Source organism: Podarcis pityusensis (genome assembly GCF_964106645.2).
Source record: "Podarcis pityusensis genome assembly, chromosome: 5".
Lineage (NCBI taxonomy): Eukaryota > Metazoa > Chordata > Lepidosauria > Squamata > Lacertidae > Podarcis > Podarcis pityusensis.
In genome coordinates, this window is record NC_138032.1 from 36,168,380 (window position 1) to 36,190,830 (window position 22,451).

The following is a 22,451-nucleotide window of genomic DNA, read 5'->3' on the forward strand; positions in this document are numbered from 1 at the left end:
CCCCATTTGTGTGTGAAAAATGCATGTTTCATCCAATCTGCATGTGCCATGTTGGAGTCTGTAGCACACAAACTGGATCACGCGCTCCTCCTCACCCAGGAACAAAGGCACCTTACCTGTTTTACATTGTATCCTGTCTTCGCACTTGTCTCAATAAACATGACATTCAGTTCTTTAGCTCTCTGTTCCCCTTCTTCAATTGTTATCTGCCTAGGGTCAGACACACAGAAGAGGGGGAAATGGTAACTGTCTCAATGCAGCTGCAAAAGAGTAGGGAAATGGGTTGTGGCTCGAAAAGTGAAGTTGTAATAATGGCACCAAGCTGTGCCCTCATTCTTAACAATGCACAAGGGATTCAGAAAGGGTCAATAAAACAGGAGTTGTCACTCTGGGAGATCTGTTCCTATGGCAACAGTAGACAATGGAGCATCTCTACAGTATGTGGCTTATTGCCCTTTTGCAGGTTTCTTGTGTGTCTAAGAAGTTTAACCTTCTCTACCGGAAATTAATAATCCTCCCCCTCTTCCTCATTATATGCATTTACCTCTTATCAGCAAGGTCTGTTTTGTTGCCCACTAACATGATGATGACATCACTTCCTCTTTCTGTTCTGACATCATCAATCCATTTGGATGTCTGCTGGAAGGAGTTGAGATCTACAAGGGAGAACAAAAACAAGGAAGGTGTTTATAAGACAAAGACCAGTCCTTCAATACAGGTGACAGATTCTGATACTTTTAAAAGAAGCAACACTTCTGACAAGCAGGGATGCTGGAGAATTCCAGTGAAAACAGAAAAGGAAGCAGAAATTGTTGCAGCTCACTTTTGTCTGTAGTTAGGAATGGAAATCATTCAAGCAAATATGATGACTTTTTTTTTTCATCATTGGGGATTTAGTGTGTGGAAGTTTGCAAATGATATGTAATTAATTGGAGATTCTTTTTAATGCTGTTTTGACATTTCCTTTATGTTGAAATGTATGTAATTAACATAGTTACACAACTTTTTCTCTTTAAGTTTATCCTTTCCTTATCTTTTCTTCCTTCTGACTTGGTTCTCTTATAGACTAAATAGCTGGTTTTTTCCAGCATATTATTAAAAAAATTAATTTGTAATAGGTATGTATTTTTGTATATCTTTGAATAAGCATCAATCAATCAATCAATAGTTACATAACTTATATCACATGTTAAATGGTGGACAGCAAGACAAATAATGTAGTATTTGGCAGCAGAATAGAACCAGCACTGTCAGGGCATCTACTGAAGATGTATCTGCATCCAAGCTTTTCCTGCCTGTTAATACCAGCTCCTGGCATCTCTGGTTACTGTAATTGTTAATGAATTTTTACTGTTGTTCTATTGCAGGAGTGGGGAACCTGTGGCCACCCAGATATTGCTGGGATTATCCCTCATAACTGGCCATACTGGCTGAGGCTGGCAGGAGGTGAAGTTCAACTGCATCTACTGAGCTACAAGTTCCCCATCCCAGTTTTACTTATTGTTCTATTTCATTTTATCCTGTCGGCAGCTTTATTGTACTGCAAATTGCTTTGGTGTTTCTGTGAAGTGAAAAGCAGCATACAAATAATAGGCAAAGGTAAAGGGACCCCTGACCATTAGGTCCAGTCGTGACCGACTCTGGGATTGCGACACTCATCTCGCTTTCTTGGCCGAGGGAGCCAGTGTACAGCTTCCGGGTCATGTGGCCAGCATGACTAAGCCGTTTTTGGTGAACCAGAGCAGCGCACAGAAACACCGTTTACCTTCCCGCTGGAGTGGTACCTATTTATCTACTTGCACTTTGACATGCTTTCGAACTGCTAGGTTGGCAGGAGCAGGGACTGAGCAACAGGAGCTCACCCCGTCACGGGGATTCGAACCGCTGACCTTCTGATCGGCAAATCCTAGGCTCTGTGGCTTAACCCACAGCACCACCCACGTCCCTATACAAATAATAATTTAGATAAATAAAGAAGCCATGCCTCCTATCCACAGATGGCTCTTTGACTGTGCATCTCATAGGCAGCACTTTCAACTGATTCTCGCACCCCCCCCCCCAGGCTCACAAACTGTGACGGGAGGCATCCACACGCCGCTTTTTGCCTGCCCCTTCCTTGCATATTGCCAGGAGAATCTGCTGCCAATTAGAGGCAGAGTTTAGTGTAGCTATAGCAACCAGAGCATAGGCAATCCATTAAACAGGAACATTTTAAATGAGCCACTCAGCTCACTCAGCCGCCTGCGTAGGTCTGACCCCTCTGCGATGGCTTCGGCTGCTTGAGCCAGCAGGGGCCACCAGAGGGAAGCAGATCCACTTTTCTGTCACTTTTCATTTCCTCTTACATTAATTGCAATAAGGAACATGGTAAGTCACAGCAAACAGCGAGAGGTGGCTGCAGAAAAGGTCAGAGTGTTTTTGTCAGAGTCGGGCTTCAGAAAGGCTTGAAATATTTTGCTCGGTGGCTCCTTTACCGAGGAGGCATTAGATTCCTCAGAAGTGAGGATCTGAGTGCTGCATGAGACCCACTGTGGTCCAAGAGCTGGAGCACCAGCTAATGGCCATGTCTGATGGGAGTTGTGTTCCAAAACCTCTGGAGGGCACCTGGTTGGCTAAGGCAGTGTCTGATTACTGCTGCAAAGTCCTAGATTCAAATCCTCAGTCATGTAGTTTCCTGGTTGATCTCAGGCCAGTCACTTCCTCACCACCTTGCTTAGCTTACCCACCCCCCAAACAGCCCAATGAGGGCCAAGGGTGCGATCCAACCCCCCAATCCACTGTGCTAGGTTTGTGTATGGACACAGCAGTGGTAGCCCTCCATTTGGAAAAGTCCTGCCAGCACAAAGCTCCCTGTTCTGCCTGCCTAAAAGTGTAGGGAAGTAGATGTGGTGCTGGTGGCCTGTCAGAACCCCATGGAAAGCCCCCAAAGAGCCATTCTGGGGGTGCAGGGGAGCTGAGGCAACCCAGGATCGAGTGGGTCCTGAGCCAATCCCGCTGCTGTCACTTGACAGCCTCAGGTGTGATCTGGACCTGATTTCCAGGCCAACTCCAGTCTGCCCCCAGCTTTTGCATGCCCTCCACTTTTTATCCCAGCCAGGTAAGCAACAGGTTTGTGGACGTGGTGTGGTCCCGCCACTCTGCTACACCCCACCCAGGGCTTGGATCGCTTTGCCGGTGCTTAGAGGTCTTTGAATGCCGACAGGCTGTTGGGAAGGGAAAACAAAAAATCAGCAGGGAGGGGGGAATGGGATGAAGTCCATTTGGCATCCTGAACAATGGGCATACCACACTGCAACACTCTGCCGTGGGTCCCACTCATTTCAGCCTATTCATAAAATAACTGGTTTGGCACTCTTGAGTTATTGTGTACATAATAGGAGGTAGTATCTCTCCTTAAAAACAACAACATCCTCCTCATTTATCAGGTAGGAACCAACATATAGAAAGTTAAGGTCTCATGCTTGGCATGGAAGCTCCCAGGAGCATTAGTCTGGCCACTGTTGGGCACAGTCTGGTGGACTGAATGGTCTTTGTTCAAATCACTCTTTAAAGGATGCTCCTAGAGGTATTTGGATGGTCTTCAAACAAAGCCTAGCCCTTGCATCCTCCTACAGGTGTTCATCTATCTATCTAGGTAAAAAGGTAAAGGACTCCTGGATAGTTAAGTCCATTCAAAGGCGACTATGGGGTTGTGGAGCTCATTTCCCTTTCAGGCCGAGGGAGCTGGTGTTTGTCCCCAGACAGCTTTCCGGGTCATGTGGCCAGCATGACTAAACCGCTTCTGGTGCAACGGAACACCGTGACAGAAACCAGAGCACATGGAAACACCATTTACCTTCCTGCCACAGCAGTACCTATTTATCTGCTTACACTGGCGTGCTTTCAAACTGCTAGGTTGGCAGGAGCTGGGACAGAGCAGCGGGAGCTCACTCCATTGCGGGGATTCAAACCACCAACCTTCCAATCGGCAAGCCCAAGAGGCTCAGTGGTTTAGACCACAGCGCCACCTGCGTCCCTCTATCATCTAAAATAACTAACATTTAAGCAATCATAAGTTAACTAGGTTGCTTAGTACAACATGCACTTCATTTGGCAATTGTTTACAAGACAGCAGAACAGGTTTCTTCATGTAAACTTCTGCAGGACAGAGGCAACTCCTTCAGAATGGAAGGTTCTACCGTGGTGCAGAGTGTGTGTGTGTGTGTGTGTGTGTGTGTGTGTGTGTACAGTACAGGGTAGCAGTGGTCTATCCGTTTGTTACATCTTACACTGAGCCCATACAACAGATAGTCCCTAGTGGATGATATTGAGCAGCAATGGGCAGATACAAGGTCTTCCCATGCTTGCCCCACAGTCCAGTGCCTCCAAGCCTGTAACTCACTTGTGATGTCATAGACCACCACGGCTACTGTTGAGTCTCGAATGTAGCTGGGGATCAAGCTTCGGAATCTCTCCTGGCCGGCTGTGTCCCAGAGCTGCAACCGCACCTGCCGAGAGGGGATCGGGAAGAGCGGCAGAGAGACATACAGTTAGGAGAAGAAACAGCCATTAAACACAGGAAGTCAGAAGACTGAACGATGAACAGAGGGAGCATCCATTATCTGTTATGTCCCCTGAGAGTTGTCATTTTTAATAAAAAGTAACAATTGATTGCTCTTCATTCTTTATTCTAGCTTTCTGATTATACGAGGTGTGGAGAAATGACCATGTAATCCAGCATGATGTACAGGCTAGCCCTTCCCTGGTGCTTATAAACCATGGTTGGGGAACTGGATCCAGCTGGTGGGCTGGATCCTGGCTTCCTCTCACTCTCAAACCCATGTCACTATGATATCAGAGGCAGCCTATAAACTAGTGGTGGCCTGCAAGCCTACTTAGTCCTGTAAGAGGTCCTAACCTGGCCCACAAGGCTTTTCCAACCCAAGCCACACCTGCCTGTCCTCCACCTAGCATAACATATGACAACAGAGTTGGGGGCAAGTAAAGGTAACACCTGGAAAAAAACAAACCTAGCAGGCCCTGCTTCGGACCTCTATGCACATTTGATGAAATGGGTAGGGGCAGTCCCATAGATGGCACAGCTGTATTTGCTCTGATATCCCTGTCATGTGTACTCAGTATACCTACGTACTTTGAGCACCTGAAAAAGGCTCCTTTGTAAAGCATATCTGGGAGTCTCGTGAACAAAAGGAAGAGTGCGGTAAAAGGAGGCAAAAGGCCACTGAGATGTAGATCAGAGGGAAAATGGGAAAGAGTAACAACTATGGAGTGGTTTCATCAAATCTTTGGAGTAGGCCACACTAGTCTCACTAAGGGACACAACCCTGCTTCACTAATAAGGAAAAAACAACCAATGGCAGGTTGCATCCACTACAAAAAGATACAACTGTGATCTCACTAACAGTAGATCTAACAAGGGTTGCTGACTCCCAATTGTTTAAGAACGATAATAACAAAAAAGATTTCTTCTGCTTTCAAAATTAAGCTGTTAGAATTCCTGATCTGAAGCCACTCAGCTGTAGACCCCCATCATGTATACGCGGGTCGTTCTAGTGTATGGCTCCTAGTGGGACACAGTGTGTGATTGGCTGCACCCCTTTGACCATTTTGCACTAGGCTCCAGTTGGCGGACCTCGAAAGTGGGTCCTGCCTACACTGCACGATTCCAGCCCATGGGCTACTCTGGAGTTTTGAAAAGTGTAGTCTAAATTTCCTTCTACAATCCCAGGTCTAAGGCTCAGCCACATGGGACACAGCTGAGTCCTATGCTTTCACCCTTCGTGGCCTTTCTGCTGAGGCTGCCAGCAAAGGATTTCAAGCTTGTGCTTCCATGATATCATGGAAGGCTTCTGGAAGCTGGAATGCTTTTGGAATCTTTCTGATGTGGAAAGGCCTTCAGTCACATGGGCTGGATTTTTGTGGGGCATCTGAGGCCACAAAATTTGCATTAACACCCATCAAATTCTCATTGACCTGAGAGGCTTTTGCAAAATTGTATACGCTCCCATGCATTGAGAGCGAGACTGGATGGCCAATACTCAGGGAGCAAGCATACCATGTGACTAAAGCATCCTCGACTAAGAAAAAGAGGTGTGCAAAAAACCTAAGGTGCCTTCTTGGACAAAGTTGGTTTAGTTGCTTGTAATCTACTCCGCAGTTCATTTGGCGTCAGTATTTTGCCTCAGTTCCAAATCACCACACAACTGATTCGGGTTATCTTTTGGGGAAGAGATGATGTAAATGAAGAGATCCATTTCTATTTCTGCTGCTGGGTCAGAAACAAACCCATGGAAGGCCTAGGGAAATCTACCAGTGTGGCTTCATCTCCCCACCCCCCTAAATCACTCAGCCTGTGGCTTTCATTAGAGCAATTGGAAAGGCTTGGAAACAACCCATTAGGCCTGAGATGGATGTTGGAGAGTACATTAACACTGCAAGAGATAGTTAGCTGCTACTTATTAATGCAGCAGCTGCCGCTTCCCCCTCTCATTAGAGCCAACTCCCATCTGCACTGACATTGGGTTATCCTTGCACGAAGTCCCCCCAAAATCTATAAATCAAGACCTTTTTTGTTTTACAGTGGGTCCCCCCCCCTCCAATGCCATTTCCGAGAAAATAAGAGAAATGGCAAAATGCACGCACTTAGGAAGGTCTTCCTAGCAGAGAGGATGATTGCCTGTCCTTGAAGAGACTGCTAGTCACAAACTTCCTGGCTCAAAGGAGAGAAAGCAGGCCCACTGTGGCTGCACGTTCCTGGCTTATAAGGGAAACAGCACAAAATCACACCCTCTCTGCCTGGTGAGCTATGGCGGTCAGAGTAGACAATACAGGGATAGCTGGATAAATGCAGAAACCCCTGGTAAGTGGTGCAACCCCTTTCCTGTCTGGCCCGTCTGAGGCAATAAAGAGTGCGCCTGAAATTAGATCACCAGGCTCTGCCAAAGTGATGGAAGAAAACAAGAAGTGCTTCAGTATGAAAAAGTGTTCTCTGGAAATAGTAAGGTTGAAAACCTCCAGGACGGGGGCATGAGTGCAAATGAGGGGTGGGACAGCTTAGTCTCGCTGCTCAGAACTAGGATGGAGCTAATGTACAGGAACTCTTGCCTGCATGCTACTCTATGTCCCAGTGTGCTCAGTGCACACAATGTTAGCTACAATCCTGCATGTAGGGTGCAATATCCTGTATGTATGCTGTCATTTCTCTGAAAATACCGCATTTTGATTCATTTTCCCATTCCAAATTGAGAAAAAGCTGCATTTGAAGCTGGCAACATGTACAAAGCCTCAGTCATCAGTATGACAGTTTATCAGTGTAGCTTCAAGCCTCTGAACTCTGATTTAGCTGGGCTGGTGGCCGGGAATAAATTAAGGCATCGTGGCCAAAAATCCACGAGTCTTGTGGCCAGCTAATATATATAATATAAAACTGTTTTATATTAGTTTCAGCTCCTCTTCACACATCTGAGAGCATGTTATCTATAGAATATTATGACGGACAAGGACAAGCCCATGCAGAAATGTCAGACTCCAACCCTCCTTAAAACACCCATTTTTGACATGATGCTCTGGGAAAGGTAAGGCAGCATGCAGATATGAAAGAGCAGAGGCAGATTACTCCCTTATCAGTTTGGGCAAATCAGAACATGGGTTTGGTTCAAAAAGTCCCCTCTGCGTTCGCCCATTACTTCTGTCTGAATACGTAGCTTGGGAATGTCAGGTCCTCAGCAACTCCTGGCACTTACTGTCCGGTCTTCCAAGTACATGGTTTTAGATAAGAAGTCAATTCCAATTGTAGCCTATATAAAAAAAGAGGAATGGCATAAGAATTAGTAGATCGTCTGGAAGAAAATAATTTTTAAAATTACACACAGTGACTGGGATCCACAGAACCACTTCAAGAGCTCTCAGTGACTTGAGAGGGATTTGTCTACCTTTAAATGGTAGACCCCGTCTTCATACCATGGAACAGACTGCTTCAGAATGTCCCTTCAGTTTCAAATTGCATTGCTGTGTTGCATGGGAAGTTGCCATTCCAAGAAATATGGGCCCAAAGCTTGCATGGTGTTGGTAGTGCTAGTTGCACCATCTTTCAGATCCCATCTCACATGTGCTCAGTGATGTTCCCCTTGAAGTTGTTCTAGTGGATTGAGAGTTTATCCATGCTTCCTCTTCTCCTGCTGCTTTCCCCCAGGGTAAACCACTTTTTAGCACTTCCCCATTTCCTAGGCATAGCTGTCAACTTTTCCCTTTTCTTGTGAGGAATCCTATTCAGAATAAGGGAATTTCCCTTAAAAAAAGGGAAACGTTGACAGCTATGTTCCTAGGCTTCTGTCTTACTCAAATGTAATAAGCAATGGCACCAATATTTGAACATCCTTTTAAAAAAATTATTTTGCCACACGACTGTTCACAGTTCTCCAAGAGTTGACAGAGAGCCAAATAGGCTTTCCCACCATAGATGTTTTTGGTATTTTCTCTGTGTTTCCATAGAACTGGAACTCTAGAACACTGGGATGTCATCCAGGAATGAATGCATGGGCTGAAACAGTGGTGGGGAAATCTGAGACCATCTGGATGTTCTTAGACACCCACTCCCAACTGCTCCAGCTAGGTCAGGGACTATGCCAGCTTGGAACCAGTTTACTTGAAGAATCGTCTTCCTCTAGATATACTCCCACTCAACCACTCCAGTGTACAGAACTGGTACTTTTACAAATGTCACATAATATTGGTTCTGCCCTTGTAAGGAATCAATCTTTTAGCACAGCAGCGCTTACAGTCTGGAATTCCCTGCCTGTTGGCATTAGTCAGACACCCTCAATGTCCTGCTTGTGGCACAGGCTCAACACTTTTTTGGTTTTGTTTAGGCAAGTCTTTCTAGATTAAGTAGGCATGTATTTTAATGTGTAAATTAATTTCACAGTGTATATTTTCGGTGTATATAATTTTTATTAAATTTTCTGTTTTACAATTTAAAGTATAATTTTTTGTAAAATATGCAGAGATTTATTATATGTAAAATGAACCATGGAAAGAGAAGAATGGAAGTCACTGATATCTTAAGGATGTAAAAATGAGTACTTTAAATCAGTGTATATTTTCAAACTACTGGTATTATTTATATTTTGACTTTTTAAGGCTAACTTGTTTTTAACCCTGACTTTAATAATTCTAATGCACAATAAACAAATGAATAAATTCAATTCAATTCAATTCAATAAAATAAAATAACTCCCCTTACCTCTGAACTACAGTATCATTAGTGGTGAAAGCAGTGTTGTTTTATTGAGAGATATGAGGAACCTCTGGACAGCTATGGCGATTAATGAATAGTGTTACTGACACACTAAGGGATACTTTGCTCTAAAATGTACCCAGCATGGCAAATTGGGTGAAAAATCTCATTGTGGATTTGCATGGTATATAAATGCTAGCCCCTTTTTACTACCCAGGTTTACATTGGTTTCCAACCAAGGACGGAAATTCCAGGAGGGGATATTACAGATGAGCTCTTGTGCCCCAGGGCTGCAGAGCTGACCATTGTAATTAAAAGGAGCTGTCTCCAGAGCTCAGCCATTGAAACACTCACAGCTCTGGGAGTTTGGATTTCAAGTCACATCTGCTGCTGGCTTTAGTTGATTAATCAAACAGTATGTGCTGCAGTCTGCTAGGGGGCATCCTCTCTGGAGGGAACTGGCCAATATTTAAAAAGCAATGCAGCACTGGCTCTATAGAGTCTATATAGTTAGCCCTGCGCACTGAGCCGAGCTCGGCTAAGTGCTTGGGAATGCGAAAATAAGAGAATCTATCCATCTTCTACTGTCAAAACCACACTCGGTTATGTGCTGCTGAGCGGTCCAATTCAGACATCTGGGAGCGCCTTCTCAATTACAAGTGTCACAGCAGAAAAAGCAAACAGATGGAATCCAAATTTCTGCACATCTACATATGTACAGCAGCCACAGCATCCCACCTCGTTCCATCCCTGTCCTTTGTTGCTGTTGAAAAGCTACATTTTGGCACAGCAAATTAGAGAGGGAAAACAACGGTGAAACCGCCAATTTCTACACAACTGAGTGTGGGGTGAGGGGAACAGCGTAAGAAGTCAAGGCCAAAAGGGTTACATTCCTGCTTCTTAGACCTTCTGCCCACTGCTGCAAATCTATCCTGGGCAAATGGAGTTGCATTTCAAGGTGCTTAGTGCTTGCCTAGCTCGACTTCGACAAGCTTCCATGGCAACAGTGAGGCTGGTCAGCATGAATACTGGGTAGCTGCACATTCTCCCACCTAAATATTAATGCTTGTCTTATTTACATTCTAATAGAGGACAAAAACTTGACTTTGGTGCCTGATAATACGAGCGATGTGCAGTGTGGCAGTTAGACCTTGATATATAAGAGAAGGGTCTAGATTGGTGTCTAGAACGTCCATATTATCAGGGCTTGATAATATGGGCACATTAGACACCAATCTAGATCTTCCCCTTATATAAAAGATCTAACTGCCATGCTGTTCACCCTGCTGCCCATTGAAAGATTGCCTTCTCAAGGGACTATCTCTGACAAGATGGCAACAGAAGGTTTGAGATATGGCTCTTTCTGAGCATCTACAACACAGAAGGCCAAGCAAAAACCCAATCATTTTGAGAAAGTACGGTCCCCATATATCAGCCATGTAAACAGAAGTGATGTGAATGTAAGTCTCCGGGCTTATTCATAAGAGGCTGTCATGGATAGCTGAAGCCTTGGCGATGTAGTCACTGATTCAGCTATTCCACCCTGTCCTCACTCAATTTGTTTTCTTATATGTGACTGGTATAAGCATATTAAGTCTTTACAGGGTTTTGCTGGAATTGATCAATGCTATTTTACTATAAAATCAATAAAATATATCTCAAACCTCTAGTGAAAACCAAACAGAAAGAAGAGAGAAGGACAATGTGACAAGTGTATAAACAGCAGAAGGAAGATACCCTTTTGAAACTTAAGGAAGTCCCTAACGCAGCCTTCCTCAGGCTGATGCTTTACAAATATTTTACACTACAGTCCCCATCACCCAACTATTGCCCAGGCTAGCTAGGGCTGAAAGGAGTTGTGATCCAAAACATCTGGGGAAGCTGCCCTAATCCCCCATTCTGAAGCCAGATCCGAACAGAGCCTTGGGAGATACAGGAGAGCTGGAATCTAAAAATCTGTGGGTGGATTGTACTGAATTTGGATTCTTGGGGATCCCAGCTTTACTTTTAATCAACCCATTTTCCCTGGGAATGCTCTGAGAGTGCTCAGATGGTGGAAAAAATGCTCTCCGGTAGGAGCACTGAGGGCCTGCGATTCCAGAGAGCAAGGAAAGGGCTTCAGGGGTCCTTGTATTGATTTGTTTCACCGCTGTCTGAAGGGGGATTGAGTGGGATTTAAGAAAGAAAGATGTGTGGAAGCCAGGAAGCCAATTAAGCCCAGTATCCTGCACCACGCAACTCCCATCAGAAAAGCAAATAACCTTTTGAATTTCAAGACCCCTGAAGCTCAGTGGTAGCAGACACTTGAAAAGAGGGGAAGAGAAACACAACAACAAAAGGGCTGTGGACGGCCAATGGGAGATGGATAAGAATGAAACTAAATCATTCCTCTGCACTGCTGAAGTGGAAAGAGGATGGGAGGAAGAGAGGCTAGACAACGTTTGCTCGCCATCACTTCAGTACAGCAGGTTAAAGGCACCTGTGGGGAACAGGATTTGACTAGCAGATCATAACCTTCTCTACCACTTTAGGCCACTTTAACAGGTGGGCAGGGCTGCCTACTTGCCTGACGTCATTTTGACACCTGGTGATAATTTCGAAGGGGCTTGCTATCAGTGCAAATCAGCTGATTGGTGCTGACAGAAAGCCCGGCTTTGTCTCTTTTCCTCTCTGCACACTGGTCTGCAGAGGAAAAGTGTCAGCTTGAAGGTGTATTTTAAATCCAAAACCATGCCTGCAAATGGATGACTTAAAAGTGGTGAGCTATCAGTGCCAATCAGCTGACTGGCACTGACAACGAGTCCTGTTTGCCAAGGCACAATTGAGAGTGTATGTTAAGCTCCTGACTGTTCCTCTGAAATAGTGTCTTACCTGCCCCACACCTGACGTCACATATGTCATCAGATGTGGGGCAGATGGGTGTAGGCCATAGGAGGGGTGTTCCCAGATACCCCAAACTTTGCCCTTGGAAACCTTATAAGGGAGAGGGACTGGGAGGGGTGTTTCTAGGACTAAGATGAAACTGTAAAGCTTCCTTATTATTTTTGTTATGGGATGCTGCATGTTGTTTAAGTAATCTTATTATATTTATAATATTGAAATGTGGGTTTTTAATATGTTATATTTTTGTTTTGCTGTGTTATTATGAAATTGTTTTTGTAGTGTTTGTTGGAAATGTATCCCTATTCCTTTGTTGTAAGCTGCTTTGAGCATTTTGTGGGTGGGGGGAGGAGAATGGTATACAAATAAAGTGAATGAATGAATTGGTTGGGTGAAATTTGGCCCATGGGCTGGAGGTTCCCCACCTGAAGGAAATACACGTCAGAAGAGCAAACATAGGGCTCTTTATATGAAAATATTCAAAATCTGAAACCAGAACATCCAGGTTCGGCATAGTGTAGAAATTAGGCAATTCAGTATACATTTTTTCATTTAGTATAAGTAACTCCCTTCTGCTAATCGGGGAGATGGGACATGGTTCAGCCACTGAGGGTCCACCCCATCTTGGCCTCTTTTGTCTTCAGGAGACTTCACCAGGCATCACCTGCACATATTAAGATTATTTTTGCAATCTTAAAGGCTTAGCTTCCCCACCCGCTTTTAAAATGAAACTTTGGATTTCCCAGTTGCTGACTTGTAGTCCAAATACCAGCTCAGAGTCAGCTAGCAGGGAAAGAGCTGGCCAACGCACGGACATCTAGAGCTAATCTCAGCATCTCTCTGCAAAACTCAGAATTCAAAGGCACCAAATGAAGCATCTTGTCCAACTCCCTATCCCAGAACAAGGCATCCTGTCTCTAAAGCTTCCTCACTGTTGAAAAACGTCCTGGAAATGGGGAAAGATTATGGGTCTTACTAACTTACAGTGCAGCCCTAACCAGGTCTATTCAGATGTGAGTCCTACTGAATTTAATGGGACCGATTCTCAGGTTAGTGGCTTTTAGACTGCAGCCTTAAGGAGCTAACACACAGTGAGATCCACTGTAACACAGTGGTTAAGGGCAAAGGCTATGAGCCAAAAAGCTTTTAGTGTCTATCTAGTGCATTTACTCATTTATAAACTCATATGCCAAGGCTCACATTTATGCCAGATGCTGGAGATTAACAGCAGGGAATGGCTATTGTCAACTGGCTCTGCTTATGAGCATCCTAGAGGCATTTGTCTGGCCGCCATTGCTGGTACACACATGCTGCATTAGTCAGACTAGCACGACAATTCGTGTGTGAAATCCCTGCCAGATGAGATCAGCGTCAAAATGAGCCTAAGCTGGAACCGTTTGAAGACCCCGTTCAAGAGTTCTTTTTGCATTAACCTTCCTTAAGCAACAGGAACAGGCATTTTCAAACACAAGTCATCAAGCGACTCCTGCTTTGATTAGTTTGCGATGCAAAAATGTCAGGCCGATATTGGACAGGAAACTCATTCAACATTGCAAATGGCCCATCGCTGCTTTCCCTTCTACGTTTAAACGAGAATTAATATAATAATGCCTTGCCCTTCAAGGCCAATCCTTATCAAGATGTCTTACAAAATAGACATCCAATGCAATGCTCAGATTTAAAACATGGGCAAAATATGGTCCTCTGCAGGCATTCTGAATTAAACAGTAAATATGTGAGGGATGGTGGTGTGGAGATTCATGCACTAGTTTTTCTGCACTTCAGATATAAACTACAATAGTCATTCCTTCTTTCCAATCAACACTGGGAACTGTAGTTTGTTGGGGTGGGCTAGACCTCTCTAATGTAGAAAGCACTGGGTCTCCTGATTACCAGCATTGCTGGGAGGGATATGGGGAGTGTTATGTACTGGAGTTCTCACCCTGGGCTAGCAGGGGGATACTGTAGATAGTTATGCAAATAAGGGATCAAAAGTGACTTTCAGTGATTGGATAGTTTTAGAAAATTGTTACAGTTACGTTGTACTGGAGCTCTATATAAGCAGGCTGACTGAACCCTTCAGTTCAGTTCTGTTCTGGCCTGTGAATAAACAAGAGCTGTTTGAAGAATCGCTGTGTCGTCTGATATGTTCACCCACAACTTAACAGGGAGGTTCCCAAATTTCAGTTTTCCAAATGAAACTAGCAACTAAAGGCGAGGCGGCAATGCAAATAAACTGGGCAGGGACCTAAGGTTTGGGAAAAGAGCAGACCCTCCTCGTTGCGCTGAGTGTGCAAATGAGAACCCAAAGTAGGTTGCTGCTTCTCTCTTTTCCTGGCCAGGAGATGGAAGGAGCAATAAATGAAAAGGTGGAGAAAGATCTGAGGGTTTTTTTTTAAAGTGAGGGGGAGGAATTTGGGACTCTAAGTGACAAAGTGAGAAGCCGTGATGGATTAAGGGTTTTGTGATGATGGTGGCATTTTCGGGGCACTTGGAGACTACATTATCAATGTCTGAACTGGCCTGAGGCAGCCAAAAAAGAAATAACACATTTAATGGGGAGATTAGATAGTTCAGGTTGTGTCTCCTTATTAGGCTTTAGGCATATCCCTTCCTTGAATCCTACCTGCTTCCTCCTTTATGCCAACCACTTGCTAGTTTGACAGACGCCAAGCACACATAGCATGAAATAAAAACTCTTCCTCTCCAAATACACTGGGCATGGGAAATATTATACTTTTGCAAAGTCATTTGCTGATCACCAGTAGCAACCAGGCAAGAAGGAGCTTTTGGAAAGGTGGAAGAGAATTCTTGAGTGCAGAGATATTTCTTTCTTTCTTTCTTTTTTTGTAGGGCCCAAGAAGGCTATCGTGGAAATTGCAGCAGTCTTTAACGAGAGAATCCATCTCGTGTGCTCATGCAGTGCTGCTCCTGTGATGCATTTTAAATTGCTTGTCAAGAGGTGAATGGGGTGTTTGTTTACCTCACTAAATTGCAACACTGACTGAGTCAGGTGGCTCTTTAAGCCCAATGCAGGAGAGGAAATAATTGCTGAAGGCCAATCACCTTTTAGCCTGAATGGAACGTGTTCCGTTTCAAATCGTAAACCGTAAGAGCGCTGCTGCAGGAATGGCATCCTTCTGGGAGGTGATGAACGTGCTCCCCAACCCAGAGATGAAGAAAAACAACACTCAGGGGGGAAATGGAAGTGAAGTGGGCAATTAAAGCAGCTTTCCCAGCTTCTCTGAGTGACTGTCCTCCCTACTAAGTCAGTGACAGCACCAGAAAAAAGAGAGAATTCTCTGTTAGAGATTCCTATTTTCCCATGTTAGAAAAGTGAGCATATGGGGCAGAAGCTGTAATATTATAACCAGGAAACCTAATGCAACAGTCCCCTTGTCTGAATGCAGCCTTAGTTTCCCACAATGCTCCTGGCTTAGTGCCACACTGGGATGTTGTAAGAAACTGAAAGGGTGGCAAGACCCAGTTGCCCAGATCTGCTTGGAGTGCTGCTGCTGCCGCCGCCGCCGTAACCAGGTAAGCCCACCATGAGCTACTGACAGAACAGGAGGCCCATCAGACGAACAGGAGGCCCACTGCCCAGAGTCACCTCAGACCTGGAACCAGCACTGCCAGGAGCACAGGCAAGGATCAAGGAGGTCTTTCAGAACCCAAAAACTGCCCTTTGGTGCTACATAAGAAGTCTGAAGAAAACCTCACTTTCCACTGCAGCAAGAAAATTGCAAGAGCTCGATAGGTTAAAAAAAAGAAGAAGCATTAACTTGGAAGCACAACAACATCTCCTGGCATGTAAAGCATTTACAGATCTGCAAGGATTGTAAATTCCTTGGTCCACACCCATGAAAAGGGCCTAAAATGAGGGCTGAAATAATGTGAGGCATAAAAATATAATAAACTGGTCATTCCAGGAACCTGTAGGAGCTGGCAGGATGAGGCTCACCAAACTGTAATTCCTAGAATTATTTGGCTGAGGGTATTGTATTGAAATTGGTACAAAGACTAATCTCAAATCTGTACTGTAAATAGGGCAGTCCCAAGGGATCTGGTGAAGAGGTGGGTCTCAGCACGCTTACACTGCATGGGGTTCTGGTCACACCCCACATGTTGTGGATTGTTTCATTAGCAGCCTTCAAAATATTGCCAGAAATGATTGCTGCAGTTCTTTATGCTAGCCTTGGTAGTAACATAGTCAACCAATTGCTTCACAATTTGTCCAAGGTTCCATTTTTTCCAATATGGGTTAACATTTTACTGCTCCACGGTTCAATAATGATTGGCACAATAGAATGTCAACCCACAATAACTAAATTAGGATTCAGGTGCATAGTGGAAGCACCTGGTGAATCATTTAAGTTTTTTAAACATGAAATTAATCTGCATTTCTTTCCGGGAGTCATATCCAGCAGAGTGCAAAAAGAAAGCATATTAACAGTTGCAAAACTGATACAGTAATGGATAACTGTTGAACAATGCATGAGCAGATCAAACATTCAGATTGATGGAAAAATTATTTGCTGGCAGCCAAGAAACATAATTTTGAATCACCCTGAGGAAAAGCAAAGCTTATTGCAGGCAGACCGAGGAGCTCAAATTCTCATCTATAGAGAGCAACATGGGCACCTTTGCAGTTCCACACCCTTGAAGATGGCCGAGCAAGAGTGGGCGCCTTGAGCGACCCTCCAAGCGCAGAAGGAACCCCGTAAGGGGCTCCGGAGCGCGGAGGGGGGTTGCGGCGCTGAGAGCTGTTTCACAGCCTGAGGAGCGAAGCCGCGCTGCTACTGTCGGTGAGCGCTGATCCCTTTTCCTGCTAAATTACGGATTCGGACGAAAAAGCAACTAACTTGTGAGTAAAAGACTGAGTCACTTGAATTTGAGACTTTAAAGGGAAAATTTAAATTGGCTTGAACTTGGCTGAAAGCGGAGAGACGTGGAAGCAGGAAGTCCGTCTTCCGCAGCCATTGAACTTGAAAAAAGCAATCAGCTGGAGGAGTGGAGGCTGAAAGAAAGAGATCCTAAGTTTTACAGATCTAAGCATCTATTGAACTTGCATCTTAAAGTAAAGACTTTAAGCTAAAGACTTGGGATTTTTACTTGCACTTGACTTTCCTCCTTTTATTGGATTACAAATTAGAAGGTGAAACCCAGAGTCAGGAGCTGCCTGAGCACTAAGGGAGCTGTCAGCACTGCAGATTTGGATACTGTATATTGGAACTTGAAACAATCTGAGGGTATTGAGACCTTTTAAATTTGAAACATTCTTTTTGGAGATAAATAAGCACTGTCTGTAACAAAGTGACCATTTATAAACTCTGCTAAACATTTGTATTTGAAGGTTCTTGGACATTAATTTAGACTCTGAAAGACATTTTAAGCTCCCTCTAGAGGATTGGATTAAAACAGTGACTTTACATGCACTTTTTACTTTCGATTCCCTTGCTGTTTGCTTGCTCTGGACCTTTCCATTCCCATGGGAATAACTCAGTGTGACCTTGACTGACAGATAACGTTGGAATGAGTGGCACAAGAAAAAGAGGGAGAGCTAAACAAACAACTTTAACAACTCTAACCTCAGCCTCACAGACACGTAGATCATCTGTACCTACTTTGCCCTCAGAAGTGGAGGGAGAGGGCGAAGCAGAGCAGTTACAATTGGAAGATATGGCCTCAGGAGCATCTGTTTCTGTTCTAGACAAAATTTTTGAAAAATTGGAAGCTTTGGACAAGAAAGTAGATGTGCAATCAGCAAAGATTGACAAAAACACAGAATGTCTAAATAAATTAACCACACAAGTGGTACAGAATGCACAAGCAATTGGACAGTTAACGGAGGCCTCAGCAGAAAATCGGAAATTGGCTGAGGACACCAGACAAAAATTAGAAAATTTAGAGCAAGAGGTAAGACCACTCACTAAACAAGTTGGGGAACATCAGATTTATCTCTCCATGATAGAACTGCGAAATCGTGAGAATAACTTAAGGATTAGATCACTACAAGAGGCAGAAGAAGGACATCTAACTGAGTTTTTGACCAAAGAATTCTCCAAGTTCTGGAACTTGGAAGAAAAGGACTTTAAAATCGTGTCAGCTTTCAGACTTGGAAGATTCATAAAGAAGGAGAGGCCCAGAGACTGTTTGATAACATTGAGATCAAAGGAGGAAAGGGATAAGATTTTGGGACTACATTTTGTAAAATCACTGGAGGTTTTGGATAGAAGAATTGAAATTTATAAAGATATCCCAAGACTACTGCTTGATCTTAGAGCCGCCTATTCTGAACTTGTTAAACTACTAAGGAGCAACGCAATTCCATTCAGGTGGGAATTTCCCCAAGGAATATCTTTTACCTTTAGAGGGAGAAAGGTTAAAGTAAGAACACTGGAAGAGAGAGACAAATTCCTGTCTACATACAGAGAGGACCTTCAAAAAGGAATTGAACTACCTTCTGGGCCTGAGGCAACGCCAGTACCAACATCAGCATCTGTGGAACCTGAAGATCCTGAGAAGATACCACCCCTTGAAAAATAACCAGATAATTCAGGATGTCTCTGCAACTGTTGAGCTGGAATATTAATGGTTGTAACATTCCGGAAAAAAGGAAGAAAATATTTCATATATTAAAAAAAGAACAATTGGACATTATTTGTTTACAAGAAACACATGTGACGAGGCTCCACAGAAAAGTGTTAATAAATAAAAGATTGGGCCAGGAATTTGTATCGTCGGACAAAGTTAAGAAGAGAGGCGTGGTGATATATGCAAAAGAGAGCCTGTCACCTAAATTCCTATTTAAAGATGAACATGGAAGAATTTTGGCTATTGAGATACAATATCAAGGAGAGAAACTGCTGATATTAGGAATCTATGCACCTAATGAAGGGAAATCGGAATTTTACAAGAAGTTGCAGGAGACAATGCTGGACTATCTAGACTACAACAACATCATAATGATGGGAGATATGAATGGGGTCGTATCAACTAACATGGACAAGTCACAAAGTCAAAATGTCACAAAAGACGGCAGACTACCTAAAACCTTTTTTGAAATGACTGACAATATGGATTTGATTGACATTTGGAGGACAAAGAACCCACTAGGAAGAGAGGGAACATTCTTTTCTGAAGCCCAACTGACCTGGACAAGAATCGACCAAATATGGATTTCTAGAGGCCTGGCACCTAAGGTCAGAAAAGTGGAAATCTGCCCAAAGACCTGCTCCGACCATAATGCAGTAAAGATGGATATGACACTATTACCAACTGGATCCTTTAGATGGAAGATGAATGACAATTTGTTTAGAGATCAGGAAATTACCAAGAAGGCCCAAAAAGTTTTGAAGGACTATTTTGAGATAAATATGAATAATATGGTGGAAAAAAGAATAATCTGGGACGCAAGCAAAGCTGTAATGAGGGGATTCTTGATACAACAGAATGCAGTAAAGAAAAGAACACAAAATGAGAAAAAAGATAAGATCTTGGATAAAATAAAAGAATTAGAGAAGAAATTAAGAGTGAATCCGAAGTCACAGCCAACTCTGAGAGAAATTAAACTTTATCAAACACAATATTCTAAATTGATAAATCAGGAAATTGAATGGAAGGTTAAATTAATGAAACAAAAAACGTTTGAGTCGGCGAATAAATGTGGAAAACTGCTAGCTTGGCAGTTGAAGAGAAGACAAAGATTAAATACTGTTACAAACTTAGAGGTTGATGGAAAAAACATCCAGAATCCAGTGGACATCAGAAAGTGTTTCCAGAGATACTTCAAAAAATTATACACCCAAGGGCCGCAAGATGATGTTGAGATTAAACAATTTTTGGCAAAAAACGGACTATCTAAATTGTCACAAGAAAATACGACAATCCTGAATTCTAAAATAACACGACAGGAGATCGAACAAGCCATCCAGAACATGCAACTTGGCAAATCTCCAGGACCAGATGGGCTGACCTCCAAGTACTATAAGACATTAAAAGACTATTTGATACAACCTTTGATGGAGGTCAGCAATGAAATTATGGAGGGGAAGAGGGCACCGGAGTCGTGGAAGGAAGCGTTCATCACATTAATACCAAAGTCGGAAGCTGAAAAGACACAACTTAAGAACTACCGTCCCATCTCTCTTTTAAATGTGGATTACAAAATATTTGCAGACATCTTGGCAAATAGATTTAAAAAAGTTTTAAATGAAGTAATTCATAAGGACCAGGCCGGCTTTCTCCCAGGAAGACATCTGTTTGCTAATACAAGGAACATTATTGACATTTTGGAACTTTTGCAAACAGACATAAATACAAAAGCAGTTTTAATTTTTATAGACGCGGAGAAGGCCTTTGACAATATCTCCTGGAAATTTATGATGGGAAATTTGAAAGAGATGGGAGTGGGACGGGGTTTTGAGAATGGGATCGAGGCGATATATTCAGAACAGAATGCTAAACTGATAGTTAATAATGTGGTTACAGAAGAGTTTAAAATTGAAAAAGGGACACGACAAGGTTGCCCTATTTCCCCTTTGTTATTTATTTCGGTTCTGGAAGTGCTATTGAACATGATTAGAGAGGATCGGTTGGTGGAAGGAATTCAGGTCGGTCAGAAACAATATAAATTAAAAGCTTTTGCAGATGACCTGGTTTTGACCTTGCAGAAGCCAGAGCCCAGTACGAAAAGAGTATTACAACTGATTAATGACTTTGGTCGGGTGGCTGGATTTAAACTAAATAAACAGAAAACTAAGGTTTTGGGGAAAAATTTGACTGATACAGAGTCAGAACGGTTTCAGAATGAGACGGAACTTAATGTGGTTAAAAAAGTAAAATACCTAGGGGTAAACATAACAGCAAAAAATCTAAGTCTATTTAAGGACAATTATGAAAAATGCTGGACAGAAATTAAGAGAGACTTAGATAGTTGGTCAAAATTGAAACTTTCTTTGTTAGGCCGAATTGCTGCTATCAAGATGAATGTATTGCCAAGGATGTTGTTTTTATTTCAAACACTTCAGGTCTTGGACAAAACGGGGTGCTTTCAGAAGTGGCAGAGAGACATTTCTAAGTTTGTCTGGCAGGGCAAAAAGCCCAGAATTAAGTTTAAGATACTAACTGATGCAAAACAAAGAGGGGGCTTTGCCCTGCCAGACTTAAAGTTGTATTATGAAGCCGCAGCGTTCTGCTGGCTAAAAGACTGGCTACTTCTTGAGGACACTGATGTGCTAGATTTGGAAGGGTTTAACAATGCCTTTGGATGGCATGCATACTTATGGTATGACAAGGTTAAAGCAAATAAGGCCTTTAAGAACCATATTGTCAGAAAATCATTGTTTAATGTCTGGACAAAATATAAAGACTTGCTGGAAAATAAAACACCAAGGTGGCTTTCACCTTTGGAAGCCAAGGCCCGAAAAAGACCCAATATGGAGGCTAAATGGCCAAAATATTGGGAAATACTAGAAAAGGATGGAGACAATTGGAAATTGCAGAGTTTGGAGAAAATGAAAGACAAAGTGCGAGATTGGTTACATTACGCTCAGATTAAAGAAGTTTTTAAAAATGATAAGAAACTAGGGTTCCAGGTGGAGAAATCGAAATTAGAAACAGAATTGTTAGAACCAAAGATTAAGGTACTTTCAAGGATGTATAACTTGCTGTTGAAATGGAATACACAAGATGAAACGGTTAAATCGGCTATGATAAGGTGGGCACAGGACATTGGGCATAATATCATGTTTGAGGACTGGGAGAGGTTGTGGAGCAATGGATTGAAATTTACTGCATGTAACGCTCTGAAAGAAAATGTAATGAAAATGATTTATAGATGGTATATGACCCCAGTCAAACTTGCCAAAATTTACCACCTATCTGATAATAAGTGTTGGAAATGCAAAGAGTGTGAGGGAACGTTCTTCCACCTCTGGTGGACTTGCCCTAAAGTGAAGGCGTTCTGGGAAATGATTTATAATGAACTGAAAAAGGTATTTAAATATACCTTCACTAAGAAACCAGAGGCTTTCCTTTTGGGTATTGTCGGCCAAGGGGTGGCAAAGAAGGACCAGACATTTTTTATGTATGCAACAACAGCAGCAAGGATACTTCTCGCAAAACATTGGAAAACTCAAGATCTACCCACACTGGAAGAATGGCAGATACAACTGATAGACTACATGGAACTGGCTGAAATGACCGGCAGAATCCGTGACCTGGGAGAAGAGAGGATTGAGGAGGACTGGAAGAAATTTAAGAACTATTTACAAAAGTACTGTAATTTGAGTGAATGCTAAACAAGACGCTAGATCAAAATAACTGTGCACCACTA

At 43.0% G+C, this 22,451-nt stretch overlaps 1 protein-coding gene across 1 annotated transcript in view; it reads right to left on the minus strand.

The window, feature by feature from the left end:
- The window catches only part of RAB6B (RAB6B, member RAS oncogene family), a 62,130-nt gene that overhangs the window by 10,125 nt on the left and 29,554 nt on the right, over positions 1-22,451 (minus strand). Inside the window, exons 3-6 of the mRNA XM_081007351.1 lie at positions 7,743-7,796; positions 4,382-4,487; positions 545-656; positions 117-210 (exon numbers count right to left, since the gene is read on the minus strand). Of these exons, the coding sequence (XP_080863477.1) occupies positions 117-210; positions 545-656; positions 4,382-4,487; positions 7,743-7,796 (366 nt within the window). The remainder of the gene's footprint in view (positions 1-116; positions 211-544; positions 657-4,381; positions 4,488-7,742; positions 7,797-22,451) is intronic.